Here is an 18,709-nt window from a genome sequence, read left to right as displayed (position 1 = left end):
GCGTGTGGAGCTTTCCTTTTCTCCCCGTGTTTTAAAGGTTTCGTCAGGGTACTCTGCTTTCCTCCGCAGTCCAACGATATAGAGTCCAAAAATGTAGAGATGAGTGCATGGTGATGGTTTGTCTGGCTATCTTTTTGATTGGCATTTCCAAATTGTCTGTAGTGTGTGTGATTGCGCCGTGGGACGGGTTGGCACTCTGTCCAGGGTGCTCCCCGCCTTGTCCCCTGACTTCCCTGGGATAGGCTTCAGGCTCCCAATGACTGGATGGATGACTACATGTACCAGAGTCAAAACCCTGTAATTAGAAATGATTATTATTATAAATTCGAACCAAGTAGAGGAACCCGGACACTTGCTAAGTGCTGGAACACTTGCATTGAACGAAATGGAGATTATGTAGGAAAATGATACACTTTCGTGACACCTTTTGCAATAAACAATGCAAAAAAAGGTTTGACGCTCGTATGTTAAAAATTTTAATGATACTTTAGTTAACTTCTACAAAGATAAAAAATATTCACCACTGAAAATGAGGGGAAAATGTCTTCCAAAGAAGTTTATATACTGAATTCATTCAACCAAGCAAAAGGACCCTTTTGTATATTAATTTGTCAATTTGTCTTTACTTCCATCTGTATGCCATCTCCACTCAGTCAGAGTGTGGTCATTTTCACTCCCTTCTACTCGGACATAAATCTTTCTCTCTCTCCCTCCCCCTGTCTCTCCCCTCAATTGAAACACCCTACATAACTTCACATTGTCACATTTCAAACTCAATACACAGGAAGTGAATGGAGTGACCAGCCTCAGCAAATCCCAAACCCATTACAATACATAGGAGTGGAATTGAATGGTTAGGGAGGATATTATTGAGCAGTTGAGACTGTGCGAGGATGAAATCCGATTCACCCCACACACACACACACACACTTGTAATTCTATCTTTGTGGGGTATTTCCATTGACTTTAATGTAGATAATTAGCGCAACATGTGCACCTTAGCCTAAACATTTTGTAAACGGTTTTCCAAATGGGGATCAGCCAGATGCCCTCACAAGGTTAAAAATGTCTCGTATTTCTATCGTTATAGGGAACTTTGGTCCCCACAATGTTATAAAGCATGTCAAAGACACACACACACACACACACACACACACTCAACGGGCCTCATAATAATAATTTGTATGTATTATATGTAAAAAATTTGTTTATCTTATATCTGACATTTTTACATTGTGGTATTTTATACTTTAGAAGTACCTTACAAAGATAATAATACCAACACTGGGTCTCATTCATTAATCTTAAAGTTAAGTTGTGTGTCGTAAATCCACTGTGGCGTGCACATGCCCGGTAATTACGGGCAGGGCTGGGTAAGTTACTTTAAAAAAGGAATTAATTACTAATTACTAATTACTTCATCAACATTGTATTTACATTACTGAGTGATTACTCTGTCTGAGAATATTAGGAAACAACCAATAACATTACAGGGGCGGAGACAGGACAGAAACCAAAACAAACACACGTCTCAAAAGTAAACACAGTCAGCGAAAACCCGGAAGCGCGTGGTGTCACGCTTCGGACGGCGGAAATCCGTGATAACTCATTACTAATTACTTCTTAAAATCCCTGTCAACCTTGACCACATAGCCAAAAGGAAGGGATGAAACTCTTCTTTTAATTCTTTAAATTTCTTTCAAACACGGAATAGTTTAGCTTTTTAATATAAACCTGGAATTTGTAGCCACACTATCATTTGAGCTGCTGTTATAGAAATTGAATCAACACCTTCAGACCTATCGGATTAGAGATTCCAACAGTGCTGTAGTGTAAATTCCTATAACTATTGGGACATTTGCTACTCAGGCAGGGCTGAAATAAAGAGAGAGAGAGAGAGAGAGAGAGAGAGAGAGAGCGAGAGAGTCCATGGTCAGTAGGTTGGGTACTCTGTTGTTATGTTATTATGGATGTTGTTAAGGTAGCAATTTAAACCCGAGAAGACAGCACTGGGTTTTAAGAACTCAGAAGTTTAATTAAACACATAGGGCTTCCTGTCCTATTACTGTCAGAAAGACAGAGCTTAGAATCAGAGACCTGCTGACACTGCGAGCCCTCTTTCGCTCTTTCTCTGATCCACCATTGCTCATGTGTTGCACAATTTATACACATACTGAAAATAAGAAGAGGGTGAGAGGTATGTTCACTAGTGTAATGAGTTGCATGAACAGTTGAGGTTAAAGTTAAGGTGAGGAACGAGCTGAGCATTATCTTATTATGAATTAATTGTGATACACCTGCTACCAATAATTCTGTTCGTGAGACAGTTTTTGTATCGAATTGGACTTTTGTGGCTTCGGTGACTGTCAGGCCAACTGTAGAAGGTGTTGTCTTTGTGGACGTTAGTACCAGTGAAGAACTCACGGCGCCTATAGGTGACAGTCCTATACTGAAGGGGGTGTGGCCTTTGTGACTGTCAGTCATAATGAAGGAGGTGTGGCTTTTGTGTGTTTGTTTGTCCTAATGAATGAAGTGTGGCCTCTGGGGCTTTCACTGAAGGAGGCGTGGCCTCTATGGGTGTCAGTCATTCTGAAGAAGGTGTGGAGTCTGTGGCTGTCAGTGAAGGAGGCGTGGCCTCTATGGGTGTCAGTGATAATGAAGAAGGTGTGGAGTGTGGCTGTCAATGAAGGAGGCGTGGCCTCTATGGGTGTCAGTCATTGTGAAGAAGGTGTGGAGTGTGGCTGTCAATGAAGGAGGCGTGGCCTCTATGGGTGTCAGTGATTGAGAAGAAGGTGTGGAGTGTGGCTGTCAATGAAGGAGGCGTGGCCTCTATGGGTGTCAGTCATTGTGAAGAAGGTGTGGAGTCTGTGGCTGTCAATGAAGGAGGCGTGGCCTGTATGGGTGTCAGTCATTGTGAAGAAGGTGTGGAGTCTGTGGCTGTCAATGAAGGAGGCGTGGCCTCTATGGGTGTCAGTCATTGTGAAGAAGGTGTGGAGTCTGTGGCTGTCAATGAAGGAGGCGTGGCCTGTATGGGTGTCAGTCATTGTGAAGAAGGTGTGGAGTCTGTGGCTGTCAATGAAGGAGGCGTGGCCTCTATGGGTGTCAGTCATTTTGAAGAAGGTGTGGAGTCTGTGGCTGTCAATGAAGGAGGAGTGGCCTCTATGCCTTTAAATAAAATTTTGTTGCCACTGTCTTCTTTAACTGACTCTTTACTGACGTCCGGTTAAGTAGTGACAAACCGCTCCAAGTGGATATTTATTCGGGGCTACAGCCCCAAAGGCCCAGACCAGGTTAAATACATTTTCACACAGGCCGAGTTGTTATTGGATAACATTTTTGCTTCAATAAACAACATTATCATTTTACAACTGTGTTTTGTCTTCACTCGGGTTGCCTTTGTTTTATCATAGATTTCGTTTTAATTTAAAAACTGCAAATTTACTATGAGATATACACAGAAGAATAAATCAGAACGCCGGCAAATACTTTTTCACAGCACTGTACATCATAAATGAATGTACAAAATTTCACTCCTGCCTTGTACGTTTCTTAGGGGAGTTTGCCACTCAGACAGCAAAACCCTGAGCAGAAATAAACCGTGTTATTTTAGGCCCAAACATAGCTGTGAGAATGATTTCTCAAAGGAGACATTGACATTGAAGCCGGCTTCTCAGTCTTTAATGCTACGACAAGCTCAGACTGTGATAGGCATAATCCGAAGGAAATTAAGAAGTTCAATGTTTTCAGATGTTCTCAGCACGACAGAACATGGATTGAGTTCATCTCAGCAATTGGAAATGAGTATGTGTTTAGAAACTATCCGCGAATGTGATTTATGCTCTTTAATGAGAGGAAGATCTGAAGAAAACAGCTTTATGTAATCGCAGCTGTCTTCATTTGCATGCAGGTGCTTAGATCAACTGCTACATCAACAAGAGTAATTGTTCATTTAAATAGCACTAATGAATGCTTCTCTTAGGCAATATGCAAGTAATATTTCACTTAAGGGTAGTGTAGTCTTCGACGCGTATGTTTTAATCATTTATATAATCCCACTATCGGGTTCCTCTCAAGGTTCCTCTCAAACTGTGCAGAGTGGAACATGTGACCATGTGAAGGGTTTCTTCTCATACGTCATATATGAATATTTGTGATGAATCCATGACATTGCCTTGACAAACTCATCTCGATAACATCTCGGGGTGGTGGACTTGTCCCCATTATTCCTCCCGAGCTGTAAGGGAGCACTCAGTAACGGGCTAATTTATTAAATTAGCATTTAATATGACTGCTATGAAGAAAGTGGAAATCGCTGCATTCGCTTCTGTCGCAACTCATTTGTGTGTGCATATTTAATTGCACCCATCAAATTGACTAATTAATGCCTGTACTTGGTAATGACACTGAGACAACAAAGTGCTACACATATGTTCTCGGGAGAAATATTATAACTGTAGTATGCACAGGATTATTAGCCACGATCTTTCATCCTGTCATGTGCTTCAGATGAGCTTCTTGCACTAGAGTGGATCTGTCTTCTTTGATGCCGCAAACCAGCGCTCAGATATAATTTCTGCCTTTATATGGACTAATTGGTGCTCGTGTTTGTGACGTGAAAAGCCACAATACAGGAAATGAAATAATGCCTTGTCTATATTGTGCTGATTGTGCTGTCTGACTCGCACTGGAAAACCCCACTGATGATCTGTGTGTATGTGTCGTCCTTTAACCTGTGTGTTTGTTTTGGTTTCTGTCCTGTCTCCGCCCCTGTAATGTTATTGGTTGATTCCTAATATTCCTCCATCGCTTTTGACTGTAATTGAAGCCGGGTTGTAATTTTTGTAGGATTATACAACATGTAGTTAGCATTCGATAATAACGGACTGGCAAGTTTTGGTCAGTAAGTAAAAATAAGCAAATGATAACTAACTAACTAACTAACTAACTAACTAACTAACTAACTAATTAACAAGCAAGCATACAAGTAAATAGAAATATTGTAAGCCATTTATAGCTATTTTGTTGGATTTCATAAGAATATAGTCAAGTTACGGCAACTAAACCCGCACCTATTCCATGTGTATTAGTGTACTATTATATAGAAACGGTATTAAATAAATAGGCATGTCCCCTGTACATTTCAGCTCCCAGTAATGGAGGAATGGCCTCTGTAGCTGTTAATCCTATTAAAAGAGGTGTGGCCTCTGTGCCTGTAAATACAAGTGAAGGAGGCGTGGCCGCTTCGGCAGTCAATCCCAGTGAAAGAGGTGTGGCCTCTGTGCCTGTAAATACAAGTGAAGGAGGCGTGGCCGCTTCGGCAGTCAATCCCAGTGAAAGAGGTGTGGCCTCTGTGCCTGTATATACAAGTGAAGGAGGCGTGGCCGCTTCGGCTGTCAATCCCAGTGAAAGAGGTGTGGCCTCTGTGCCTGTAAATACAAGTGAAGGAGGCGTGGCCACTTCGGCTGTCAATCCCAGTGAAAGAGGTGTGGCCTCTGTGCCTGTAAATACAAGTGAAGGAGGCGTGGCCGCTTCGGCAGTCAATCCCAGTGAAAGAGGTGTGGCCTCTGTGTCTGTAAATACAAGTGAAGGAGGCGTGGCCGCTTCGGCTGTCAATCCCAGTGAAAGAGATGTGGCCTCTGCCTTTCAATACAAGTGAAGGAGGCGTGGCCGCTTTGTTTGTCACTCCCAGTGAAAGAGGTGTGGCCTCTGTGCCTGTAAATACAAGTAAAGGAGGCGTGGCCGCTTCGGCTGTCAGTCACAGTGAAAGAGGTGTGGCTTCTGTGCCTGTAAATACAAGTGAAGGAGGCGTGGCCGCTTCGGCTGTCAGTCACAGTGAAGGAGGCATGGTCTCTGTGGTTGTCAGTCCAAGTATAGAAAGTGTGGCCTCTGTGGGTGTCAGTCCTACTGTACAAGGTGTTGTCTTTGTGGATGTTAGTACCGGTGAGGAACTCATGGCCTCTTAGATCCCAGTCCTATACTGAAGAAACGTGTGGCCTTTGTGACGGAGGAGGCATGGCCCATATGGGTGTGTCAGTCTTAGTGAAGAAGGCATGACCTCTGTGGCTATCAGTGAAGGAGGCGTGGCCTCTAAACCTTAACATTATTGCAGCTCGTGGATGTTATGTACAAGTATTGCATACAATGTAAATTTTTCCCTGTTAGTTATTCCTACACCTAAATTCCTTGTAATCGTGGCTCATAAATGATTCAGATTTTCTGTGGCTGTCAGTCCTACTGAAGGATGCCTGTTTTCAGCTTGATAAAACATAATGCAATCCGACGTGACTCAGGCTTTAGCAAATAGATTTTTTTTTTTTTAATTAACTGTATTAAACTAACACACTGGCTCGTTTTCTCTAGAAACACGGTTTAAATATGGATCAAAGGAAGCGATATTCACTATTAATATACATAGCGCCGTCTCTTGCTTGAGCTCTGTGTTACACGAAATTGCACATTCCTATAAATTCTTAATCACGTAATTGCAAATTTAAAATAAGAATTAATAGGAAGCTAACACGAAGGGTTAATGTGAGAGTGATTTGTATGAAATCCAATGAAATCACACTTCCTCAGTAGTGTCACCTTTGCCGTGAATGATGCCTTTTGGTGGGGGGGGGATCTCGGACCTGCTCATCATGTCTGGTCATTACACGCCTACAGGAGCAGAACTAATTCAGTTAGACCTTCTCGCCCAGCATTACTTTCGTTACACTAAAAAGAGAGAGAGAGAGAGAGAGAGAGAGACAAAGAGAGAGAGAGAGAGATTGAGAAAGACTGCTCGACAGTTAATGGCTTATACCACACACATAAGCATGACCCATGTAAGACGTGTATGATGCATCACTGTCTTCCTCTCCAGACACGACGTGAGGTACATAAAAGACAGAGTGTGTGTTTTTGTTTCTAGGGTCTGTGTTGATTGCTAATTAACTGTGGGTTCATTATTTCTGATTATAAAGAAACATTTCCACAGCAGCTGAGTCGCAGACGAGGGCTGCGTAATGCCTAGGCAACTCAACAGCAACTAATTGAGCTACCGCTTGATTGCTAAATGACTTTAGTTGCATATACACACACAGAGAGCTCATTCGTGGCTACACAAAACACGCTAATTACAAGCAAATTGCATTTTTAACGACAGAACAAGATGTAATGTGTTGAAAATCTACAACCATCATTACGTCCCAAATGTAGTAGGTGTGGAGCTTAAGGTTTGTTTATTTAGACTTGCGCTGGAGGCACAAGGCTAATGTTGCTAACAAATAAGGCTAACCGTTAGCTAATATCACAAACGCTCATCTCAAACGGTATTTCTAGGGTCAGTAACATGGCATGTATATGAAAAATTAAGGAAACAAACCAACTCTGATCTTGTATTGTCATTGTTTTAGCATATTTATACTTGATTCTTGTGTGGAATGACAGCAAATTACTGTACTTTGTGTGTTGCAACAAATACGATTCACTCTTTAGGTCAGCTGTTAGATACTTAACACCCTTTTTGTCCATTTTAAAGATATCGGCGTGTGTTTGAGATCGTTTAAGATGAATATGGGATGATTTCTATGTACAGTTTGCACTGCCTAGAGGCTAGGCTTACTCGTTAGCAATATTAGCCTCATCGTTGGTGTGAATAAACACGTTTTGGGAGCTCGACTTCATCTGGCATGTACATTTAAAAAAAAATTTTGGCTTTGAGGACAGACTCAAATGGAGATTCTTATTTCTCAGACGTGTATGAGCTGAGCCTCGCTGAGGAGCAGAAGCTGATCGTCACCACAGTCACTGTGGGTCAGAGCGTCGTGCTGACGTGCACCATCACGGGTGAGAGACGACCACCGATCATCTGGAGACGCAATAACCACACGCTCAACACGCTACAGCTGGAGGATATCAGTGTGAGTGACCGCCCACATCCAACACACACACACACACACACTTTTTTCAATTTTATCCCAGAGCACACTGGGAATAAAACGATTGTTTCGTGGCGTGCTGTTATTGGAAAATAATCAAGGATGGGGTGGTGCAATGAAGCGTAGTTGCTATTCCACCACTGAAGCTCATTATTTTCCTCATTATTTAGACAGCATGTCTAAAAATGATTGTTCCCCTTACACCAGAGCAATTTGCCAACGATTACAATGTTTCATTTATAAAGAACGGCACGTCATACTTTTTTTTTTTTTTTTTTTATCCCTTTATAGTTACATTTAATGTTGTGGAACGTCCACAAAACAAGTTCCGGTCATCTCTTACATTATACAGGGTGTTCCAAAAATCTCCATACAGTGAGGAAAGGAACATTTTTTAGCATATTTACTTCGTCGATATGATTAAGGATTAAGAACGCCTTTCAGAACGCCTCTGAAAAAAGAACGACATATTGAAATCGTTCTCACGGCTGATTCGGGACCCTGGCGCAAGGTTGCATTGGACTTTAACCGGAAACTTTAACATGGCAAGCACATCTTCACGCACGACACTGTCGCCAAACTTATTAACCGATTCAAAAAGACTGCACGTGTTGTGGACCGACCGAGAAGAAGTGGACGCCCACGAACATCCGCTGACAAAGGCACAACCGACGTGGTGCTGACAAACATAGTCCATTACTGTGTGGAGACTTTTGGGACACATTGTATACAAACTGTATAAACAGTTTTCCCCTTACCAGCATCTCTTATTTCTCTCTGTTAAAATTAATAACACAAAAAAAAAAACCCACCCTTCATGTCGGCAAACTCTGGAAAACTTGCTGACGGTGGAGACTCCGTCCGTAAATGTTAGATAAACGTGTTCTACCATATCAGCAATTCTACACTTTTTCCTTGTTAAATAACATTTTTAATCTGTATTTTTTATTTTTTATTTTTTAAATCAAATTGTGTGGTGCTTCTATTGTATAAAACCAATAATGTATTAGAACGAGCACATTAATATAAACCTACGATTAATTAGCTTTGCAGCCAGAGCGAATGTCAGAACTGCTTTAAGGCCGTGTGTACACTGGCGCGTTTGGGTTTTAAAACGGCGTTTTTAAAATGAAAACCATCCGCGTCCACACTGGCGTTTCCGCCATGTTTTAGAAACGATCTCCGTCTACACTACACGACCGAAAACGCATGTCACATGACCGTTCGTGCACACTGGGCATACGCGTACACGTGTGATCTAGTCCAAACCGGCGTTCCGTGTAGGACTTACGTCGCTCGAAATGAGATTTGTTAACGGCCGTGCTAATCATAGCTTGGATCTTGCGCATGTAGGCAGCTGCAGTATTCTAAAATACAGAATTGAACTGCACAATGGTTGCTAAGAATGACGACAAAGCCAGCGAAGCTTGCGGTTCAGTCTCCGTGTTGTTGTGTGTACGCTCGAGGTAGCGTAACGGTCATACGGTAGGGGCTTGACGAATCAGGGAAGGATACACGATGATAAAGAAGACCCAATCGCGGGGGCGGATGTGGGCGGAGCCACGCCTTTGTTTTCAAAAGTCTTCGTTTCGGTCAGTTTACGCCGCGACACGAGCCCGTAGTTTTCGAACTATAACGGGGTCTCCGGCGTTTCCGAAAGTCTCCGGAGTAGCGAAGACGACAGGCGTAAGCGTAGCAATGTTCTGTTTACTAGTGTAAACAGGGCCTAATAGAAAACTAATGAACACCTTCTGACCGATCAGAATCAAGTATTCAACACTGCTGTGCTGGAGGATTGTGATAAAACATTTCAAACTGTAATAAATTAATAAATGTATTCCAGATAAACTAAAGGTCAGTGCTTTAAGCGGAAAGCCAAAGAGAAAGGATCATACACTACGCAGTAAATCAGCATTTCACAATGCCTCAGGCTCAACACATGCACAAACAGCAGCCAAAATGCACATAATGCCTGTGGGATGTGGACGTACAGTGAGTCAGAGATGTTCACAAATCACTTTATGCAAGTCGGAGTCACGTCTCAGGTCTTGGAGCTGCAATCCTACATTTTGATGCCAAAATTATCACATATAGCACCTCGGTTATATATCCATCGTGCTGTAAGTGAATGTTGAACTAAAGGAAAGTTTCTAGATGTTGAAAAACTCCATCTTCTAGCAGTCTCTGTCTCGTTACCTGAGGTAAAAGTGACTCGCCGCGTTTAAGCACAAGCCTTGTTGTCGTCTCTGTTCGTAAGCATTTGTTATCCGTGGAGAAATTAGCTCAGATTCATTTAGTCCGTCCTGTTCTGTTCTGTTCTGTAGACTAGATTTCTTTTTATCGTCTTATCTGTTATCATCTGTACAGAGTGTGTAAGGGCTCTTCTCTGTTCATTCTGATGATATAATGATGCCGAAGCATTGCAGACAGCCGCTGTCTGATTACAAGCCGAACCTGTTAGGCTAATATGTCCGTTCTTCTTCAGGATGTAGCTCTCCAACAACTTGATCAAATCATGACATTCATTTTAGATGTTTTTTTTTTTTTATTTTATTTTTTTTTCCCCACTGGCGCCTAACACAACCTGAAATTCAGAAAGTAGTCAAAATAAAAACATTTCCAGGGTGTTTTGGGAAAGCATTCTCAGCTAGCAAGAGTTTAGACAGCTTTAGGTAGACTTTAGGCTTTTGTTGTCGAAGCTATACTGTCAACATGGTCTTTTTGGGGAAAACGGCCAAGGAAAGGTCAGACTGTAGTCGAAATAAAAACATTAATTTCCACGTTGTTTTGGTAAATCCTACTTAGCTAGCAATATTTTACATACCGTTAGGTAGACATTAGACGTCTATTAAACTGGCTCCTTGCATCAGTGGTTTTCGAAGTGGGGGCCGCGGCACCCTTGGGGGCCACCAGGGGGCGCCCAGGGGGCCTCAACAATTTGGTGTGAAAAATAAATAAATACATGATTTTTTCTTTCTCACTCTCAGACACACACACACACACACACACACACACACACACACACACACAATCAATTCTTAATCTAATGTAATGTAAAGATGTAAGATGTAATTATTAATAAAAAAAAAAAGGGGATATATTCAGAAGTCTGTATTTTAATGTGTTTTAAAGACATCTTGCAAAAAGGGGGCCTCGGTCAAATGTTAATACCATTTGGGGGGCCTTGCCCTGGAAAAGTTTGGGAACCCCTGGCTTATACAACATGATCTTAGTGGACATACAGCCAAGGCAAGGTTACAAAGTAGCCAAAATAAAAAATAAAAAATAAAACATTTCCATTGTTTTGATCAATCACATGATTTTCGACATCTTCAGTAGGCTTTAGGCATTTGTTATAGCAGCTACTGTATTAACAGCTGTATTAACCCTACCAGAATCTCATTTTTTTCTCCATTGACGTAAATCTGACCCAAAAAACATTTTGGTAAATATATTTATGTTGATTTTTGTTGTTGTTGTTGTTGTTGTTGTTGTTTTTCATGAGTATGACTATCAGACAAACTAATTTTTAAGTGAAAACGTTTATTTCTCGTCATTTTTTTTTAATCTGCTGTTGACACATGGCCACTGACACATCCAAAGGGAATACCTAGACAAGCTCTACCACTACACGATTTGAATAAGATCGATATTTAATCAATAATTTCAGCTCTTCAGGCTTAAAATATGTGCATTTCAAAACATATCATTAGACTTTCTCATGAAACACATTTCTCATAGTCATCGCCGCACCTGATCATGTAGCAATACGGATATTTTCAAACATGAAAAGCATTTAGGCTGTAAGTCTAATCGTAATGCCCTGAAAAACTCGCTTTTTACCTATCACGTGGGTTACGTTCAATATGTTAATCAGATCCCAGATTTTACACTGTTATTCTTTAATTTCGCAGATCATCATGGGGAGTTTTGCTTTGTTGTTTTTTTTTTTTCTTTCTTTCAATCAGTCATGTTATTTCCACATTATTAGGCTGTTAGTTTTGTGCTACTTTTGCTACTTTTCCCTTCTAACACTTCTGGTTAGGATAGCCATAGGAGCTACATCACTCATCATGGCTCTGACTCAAAAGTAACACTTTATTATGAGCCAAGCAGGAAGTGCTTAAGGAGAGTAGAGTAGCTTTGAGCTCTGGCAGCCTTTCACTCGGTATGAGTTAGTCTGCCAAAGCAATCACAAGAACTGAGGAGGGTGCTTAGAGCAAAAAAAAAAAAAAAAGGATAAGGAAAGTAAATAAGTAATGCTTGCTTGGAGCTATAAGGAACTGCACTGAGGACTGAAAGGCCCATCCGTCCACAAATCCACGGCATAGGGAATCGTTACGTGCTGTTTCTTTGCATTTCTGGCTGATATGTGCTCTGTGTGTGTGTGTGTGTGTGTGTGTGTGTGTGTGTGTGTGTGTTCCTGGCTCACCTATGCATCTGGTCTGTCAGTGAGTCAACCATGCAATCAGAGTTAGCGCTAGATGCATACATGTGTAGCTAAATCAACATTAACTGCTGAGGAGTGTTTGAGAAGCTCCTGTAGGATGAGATGATTTCACACTGAACGTTTTAAGGCTAAAATGCATTGAGGTTAATTCGCATATCTGTGTCATGACAGAAAGAAGGGGTTTATGGGTTACTATGGCATACAGAGGCGCGAAGATGTGCTAGCGGGGTGTGAACCTATAGGAAAAGAATCAACAACAGGGTAGTTTGATGTGGCTCAGTTGATTAGTTTAAAAAATGAAATAAAATAAAAAAAAAAAAAAACACACATCCCCAAGTGTTTTATTCCTCTTATGTCACAGCGATTTGTTTAATTAATTAAAGTACAAAACATAATTATTTTTTTTATCGATTTATAGTTACATCGAATGTTGTGGAACGTTCATGAAACAAGTTCTTTTGGTAACACTTTACAATAACAGTACATGACACACTTACTTAAATATGAATTAATGATGAGTTAAGACACGTACTAATCATGGACTAATGAAGCGCTAACCTTAACGACGCCATGAGTCTTGTGAATTCATGTACGTGTTTGTTAGTTAATGCGTTAATTAACACATAGGAGTCATTTCAATTGATGAAATGATCGGCCTTTATTATCATTAGTGCGTCTTTCTACGTCGGATAAGGAGGATGGACGTAAATGACGAAAGTAATCCAACGCCGTCCGATCATGTTTGAGTACGCAGCTGCATATCCAGTCCAATTCAATTCCATTGTATTGGTATAGCGCTTTTAACAATGGACGTCGTCTCAAAGCAGCTTTACAGAAACATCTAAACACAGGATAGAGATTTTAAGCGTGTTTATCAATACTGAGCGAGCCGGTGGCGAGGGAAAAACTCCCTAAGACGATACGAGGAAGAAAACCTCGAGAGGAACCGGACTCAGAAGGGGACCCGTCCTCATCTGGGTAACGACGCATAGTGTGAAAGTAAAAGAAAGTTCATTATGGTATTTATATGTATGAATATGGCAAATTATAGAAACGATTTCAAATCATGCACTATTTATATTATAAATCATAACTAGCAAACATGTTTTAACCTACTTAAGGTGGTCGTTATTCACATGTTCACGATTCATAAGACTCGCATCGTATTTAAGGTTACTGTAGCTCTTCGGTAGTGCATACCTTAACTCTTCGTTAGTTCATATTGAAGTAAGTATTTCTTACTAATTCAGGTATTAAATGCACGATTGTTCATTATTCTACTGTTACTGTAACGTGTTACCATTATTTCTTTTTACCACTTTCATTATAGTACAGAAGTATAAACCATTATAGGATTGCACCTTAAACTATCGTCCGTTGCATTCACATAAACACACATACACTGTCCTTTTAAATAGATATTTGATTGTCCTACAGGGTTTGTCCTTCTGGAGAACAACATCATGTTTCATTTTCAGAAAACACACACACACACACACACACACATTCTATATGCACACCACTAATGACATGTAGTGTGCTTTTCTTCTACCTTAGACTGTCAATAATCAGCATAATCCACACACTCAGACTTCTAGGTGCAAAGCTACGAAAGCAGTCCTGACCTTTTGCGGAATCAGACTGGTAAGTCTATGAGGAGAAACTTTTCATGAAAGTTTTTCCAGCACTTTAAGTCAGGCTTTGTCCATCTTGCGTCTGTACAGAACACACACTCATTTATCAGACATTCTTGCAATTCACTGTTTCCTGAAGCTGAGGCCTGTTTTGGTGCCAATAAAGTCTTACCTTGAGTGCATTTTTCTTGCTATTTGTATGATCTAATAAAGTATCAAGGTCTCTGGATGGTTAACGTTTCAACCTTTTCAGGAATCTACTTCTTTAATATCTTGCTGTAGCATTTTACACCGAACATATAAGGATTTCTTCTCCCCAGTGGGACCAACAATTAACCCTTTATGGTGCTAGGTTCCACCTTTTTCCTTTGGGAGTGTATGTCAAAGGCAGTAAATGATGGACTCATCATTGTGCCTTAATATTAAACAGGTTTAAACGTGCCATCTGTAATGTTTCAACATGTTTAGAGCAATAATATTCCAGACCTGCAATATCAAACAGCATGTAATTTCACACACCCTATGGAGATCTGGCAACATCTCGAGAAATGTCATCATTTAATTGGGCTGCTATATAACAGTTACTATGAAGTATTAGTCTTCACTTCCTGTACCGATTCTGTTGTTTTTGTTTTGTTTTGTTTTGTTTGTTTTTTTTTTTGTCTTTTACTGTTTATCCAGTCCTCAGTCACGAAAGGTAGGAAAGCATTTGCAAGCCTCCAGCAACGTCAACAGTTCAATAAATGAGAGGATTTCCAGATCAACAAGAGCAGGATTTGAAGTGAAAGCTGCTTAGGCACATTAAATGTGAAAATGAAATGTTGCCATGTGTTGCATCACTGGGTGCAGCCGCAACTGTCAAGGGAAAACTGTGAACTTGTGAAACTCTTCGGTTGCTTCCTATGGACAAGTTTTACACAAGAACTGGATATCCAGCAGCGTTAATGATGAAATACACGTCTTAATATCTCAGCCATGCTGACGGCAATTCATCTTTAGGCAAAATGTTTGGAAATTTTTCTAAGGATTCGTAGTGATTAAAAGCAGTTCTGACAATTCTGGCAATTCTACCTTTCATAATAATTTGAATTCTCTAGTTTATATCCATATATACAGGGTTATGATCAGCTAATGACATTTTCAAAAGCTAAACAGTTGAAGTCAGGAGCTGGAAACCTGAATTTGATCAGTTACCAATGATTACTGATGTTATTACCAATGGTTACCAGTGTTTACCAGTAAGATTACCAATGAGATTACAAACAAGCACCAACAACTATTTCAACTTTGAACAACGCTGTTTATACTTATGTTTAGTGTTGTCGAACGCCCATAAAAGAAGTTGATTCCTATTATCACTTACATTATAACAGCTATAAACATTTGCTCACCATCCTCTCTTTTTCTCTCTCTTGACGTTAATTAGACCAAAAAGCACGTCATGTTACCGAGAAATCACAACAGCATAAATTCTGAAATTTCTCATGGTGGAAAACATGCTGACCGGGCTGAAACTGGAGACTCCTTCCGTAAATGTTAAATTTATATATTTAAATGTACGGAGGAACGGTCTCAGATCCCTTGCCATGTATTCTCCAACCTCATCAGGCGTTATAGGAGAAGACTCAGAGCTGTTATCCTGGCAAAGGGAGGTAGTGCAACATATTGACTAAAAGGGTGCCAATAATTGGTGGACAAATATATTTAACAAAATATATTTTTAATAAACCTGTGTTGTGTTTGCAATTGTTTGATATCCATGAGACTAGAGTATTTTTGTGAATTTATTTTTTAACAAACGATCAAACGGTTAAAGAATAAAGACAATTTTTCACAGCCTTCTTTGCTCATATTTACCAAGGGTGCCAATATATACACGCTGTATACAGTGCCCTCCACTAATGTTGGCACCCTTGGTGTGTGTGTATATATATATATATATATATATATATATATATATATATATATATATATATATATATATATATATATACATACACACACACACACACATATAGTATATAGTAAGTATACATATGGTATATAGTCAGTGTACTGTAAACTCTATAACACTGAAGTGAATCTACTCTCATTTCTCTACTGCTTTTCTTCCCTCCAGATCCCTCCACAGGTAGGTTTCCTCCCCGTCTCGAGGTCTGCATGCCTTCCGTCCACCACAATCTCAAAGCCCTGAAGCTGATCTGACATTACATTAAGATTTGGGGATTTAACTGAGGTCTGGGTGATTGCGGGTCAGAGTAGAAGCCTGTGTCGGGGGCTTTATTTTCTCCTATACGCGTGTGCTATATGGGAGTTAATAGAGTTTTATCTGAGCAGCGTATTGCTTTTTTCAGGACTGTTTAGGAGAGAGAAGAGAGGAGATAGGGCAGCCGGGGGCAAATTTGGGTCTTCAGAGAGATTACTGCCTATTAATATGCAGTCAGTTTCACTTTTCTGTGGTTGTATTCACTGCCTCCATAATGGAGAGGAAAGAGTGGCAACCAGAGCACACTTTTTCACCCTTTTTTTTTTTTTTTTTGTTGACATTTAAGAAAGTACACCATCAATTCTTATAGTGTTCTGAGTGGGAAACACAGTACACATAAAAGTGTATTATGGTTTATACGTACAGTTGTACATGATAATTTAGCTTCCCAGTGAAATGAAAATATCTATTACAATTTATTTTATTATTATTTTTTAAATACAAAATATGTTAGAGCTTTTGGGGCCTACAGATCCTTACAGAATCTCTGTATCATATGCAAACAACCTGAAATGCTCATTTTTAAACTGATTTGTTCCCCCCTCATTTCCCCTATGAATTGATATTATTAATATTATATATTAATAATACTTTAGACCATTTTTATTACTTTTGAAATAACTTTTGAAACCTCTTGGAAACCAGTTTGTCCTAAGGATGTGTAAACTTTTGCACATGGCTTTTGCAAATAGGCACTGCTATTTAATATTAATAATACTGAGAAGAAGAAGAAGAAGAAGAAGAAGAAGAAGAAGAATTTGTGCTATTTATTTATTTTAGTTGTTTTTTGTCACTAGTTTAGGTTGTTTTGTTTTGTTTTTACAATTTAGTAAACAGTTATAACAAGGAAAAACATAATCGTCCATGTTTCTCAAACAAGCAATGTGTTTTTTATTGAACCATGAGCACTTTGCACATGCCACTTTCACTGGACATTGACCCTTATCATCTCCCACATTTTCATTGGGAAGCAACAGAGGTCAAAAACAATAACTTTATGAAAACAATGTGTTTAAAGGGCCGCTACAATAAAGATACACTTTACATATTTGGTCATAGCTTCCTGTTAACATGAACCTAATCTGATTGGTTCCTCTTGTTCCTCATTCCCTTCACTTTATTTAAACCTATTTGTTTTAAGGTGTTTGCAAGTCTTACATAATGATATTGCTTTTCCAGTCATTAGTTTCAAATAGCTCTAATAATAAATTGCGCCCCTGCAATTGGGTCCACATTACAGACCTATAGTAATTATTCTCTGCTTAGGTTTGTGTAAATATTACACTCTGCACACAAATCTTTCTGACTGCCCTGATACTTCTGGGATACAGGTTGTTATAGGGAGCTTTTAATTGACCAAGTAACCTTAGCAGCAAGGAAAATAAAAATTAGGAGAAACAAGTGAGAATTTAACAACAGTTCTCAGAGAAATGGCTGAATGGTTTTCAGTGGCTGTGTGGAAATGTGATCTCAGTGACAGCATGTCTTCTTGTTTTCAGGTTGTCGCAAATATTAATTAGCTTCCGGGCTTTCAGTAGTATTTTCTTTCATCCTGTTTCTTGTATGATCCTGAGGGACCATACAAATTGCATTTAGTTGTTTACTTAGTACTGCCCTGATGATATATGTTTATAATATAGTCCACAAGACACAATAATAAACCGAATTTACACAAATAAACCAGTTCAAAAGTTTACACACGCTCGATTATTAATACCGTGTGTTGATACCTGGATGATCGATGACATGATGTTTTAATGTTTTGTGAGAGTTCTTCATGAGTCCCTTGTTTGTCCTGAGCAGTTAAACTGCCCACTGTTCCTGCACATTCTTCACTTTTCCAGCATCTTCTGCGTATTTGACCCCTTTCCTTTTAAACAGCGCTTATATGATGTCGAGATCCATCTTTTCACGCTGCGGACGACTGAGGGACTCGTACACGACTATTACACAAGGTGCACACGTTCACTGATGCTCAAGAAGGCAACACGATACATTAAGAGCCAGGGGTGTGTAAACTTTCGAACAGGATGATTGGTGTAAATTGTTAAATCTTATTATTTTTCATTCATTCATTATTTCTTTTTATTGAATTTCTTCTGAAAGCCTATCTGTTGGTTTTGTAATGGCGTCCATTGTTGCTGCTGCTTCACGGTCAAGCGCTTTATTTATTTATTTTTTTTTTGTTACAAAAGAAACGGATTGCACAGCACCAAACCGTTTCCCAAAGATGGAATTCCTGCTCAGATGATGACAGCTGTCATCTTCTTATCGACGTTGAACTTAGGCTTGAACACGCTCTCATAATGTGCAGACACCAAAATAAAAATCTTTGAAGTGGGTGTGATGCAAATGCAATCCATTTCTATTGATTGAAAGCTCTTTTTTACATCGCTACATCCGTACTCTCTCTCTCTCTCTCTCTCTCTCTCTCTCTCTC

The 18,709-nt window shown here is 39.8% G+C and overlaps 1 protein-coding gene across 1 annotated transcript in view; it reads left to right on the top strand.

Moving 5' to 3' along the window:
- Positions 1 to 18,709, top strand: part of fstl5 (follistatin-like 5) — a 162,585-nt gene that overhangs the window by 96,667 nt on the left and 47,209 nt on the right. Inside the window, exons 7-8 of the mRNA XM_053682396.1 lie at positions 7,735 to 7,901; positions 16,123 to 16,134. Coding sequence (XP_053538371.1) covers positions 7,735 to 7,901; positions 16,123 to 16,134 — 179 coding nt within the window. The remainder of the gene's footprint in view (positions 1 to 7,734; positions 7,902 to 16,122; positions 16,135 to 18,709) is intronic.

This window comes from Ictalurus punctatus, chromosome 8 (genome assembly GCF_001660625.3).
Source record: "Ictalurus punctatus breed USDA103 chromosome 8, Coco_2.0, whole genome shotgun sequence".
NCBI classification, from domain to species: Eukaryota; Metazoa; Chordata; class Actinopteri; order Siluriformes; family Ictaluridae; genus Ictalurus; species Ictalurus punctatus.
The sequence above is the reverse complement of the archived record's forward strand: the minus strand, read 5'-3'. Positions and strand labels throughout refer to the sequence as shown.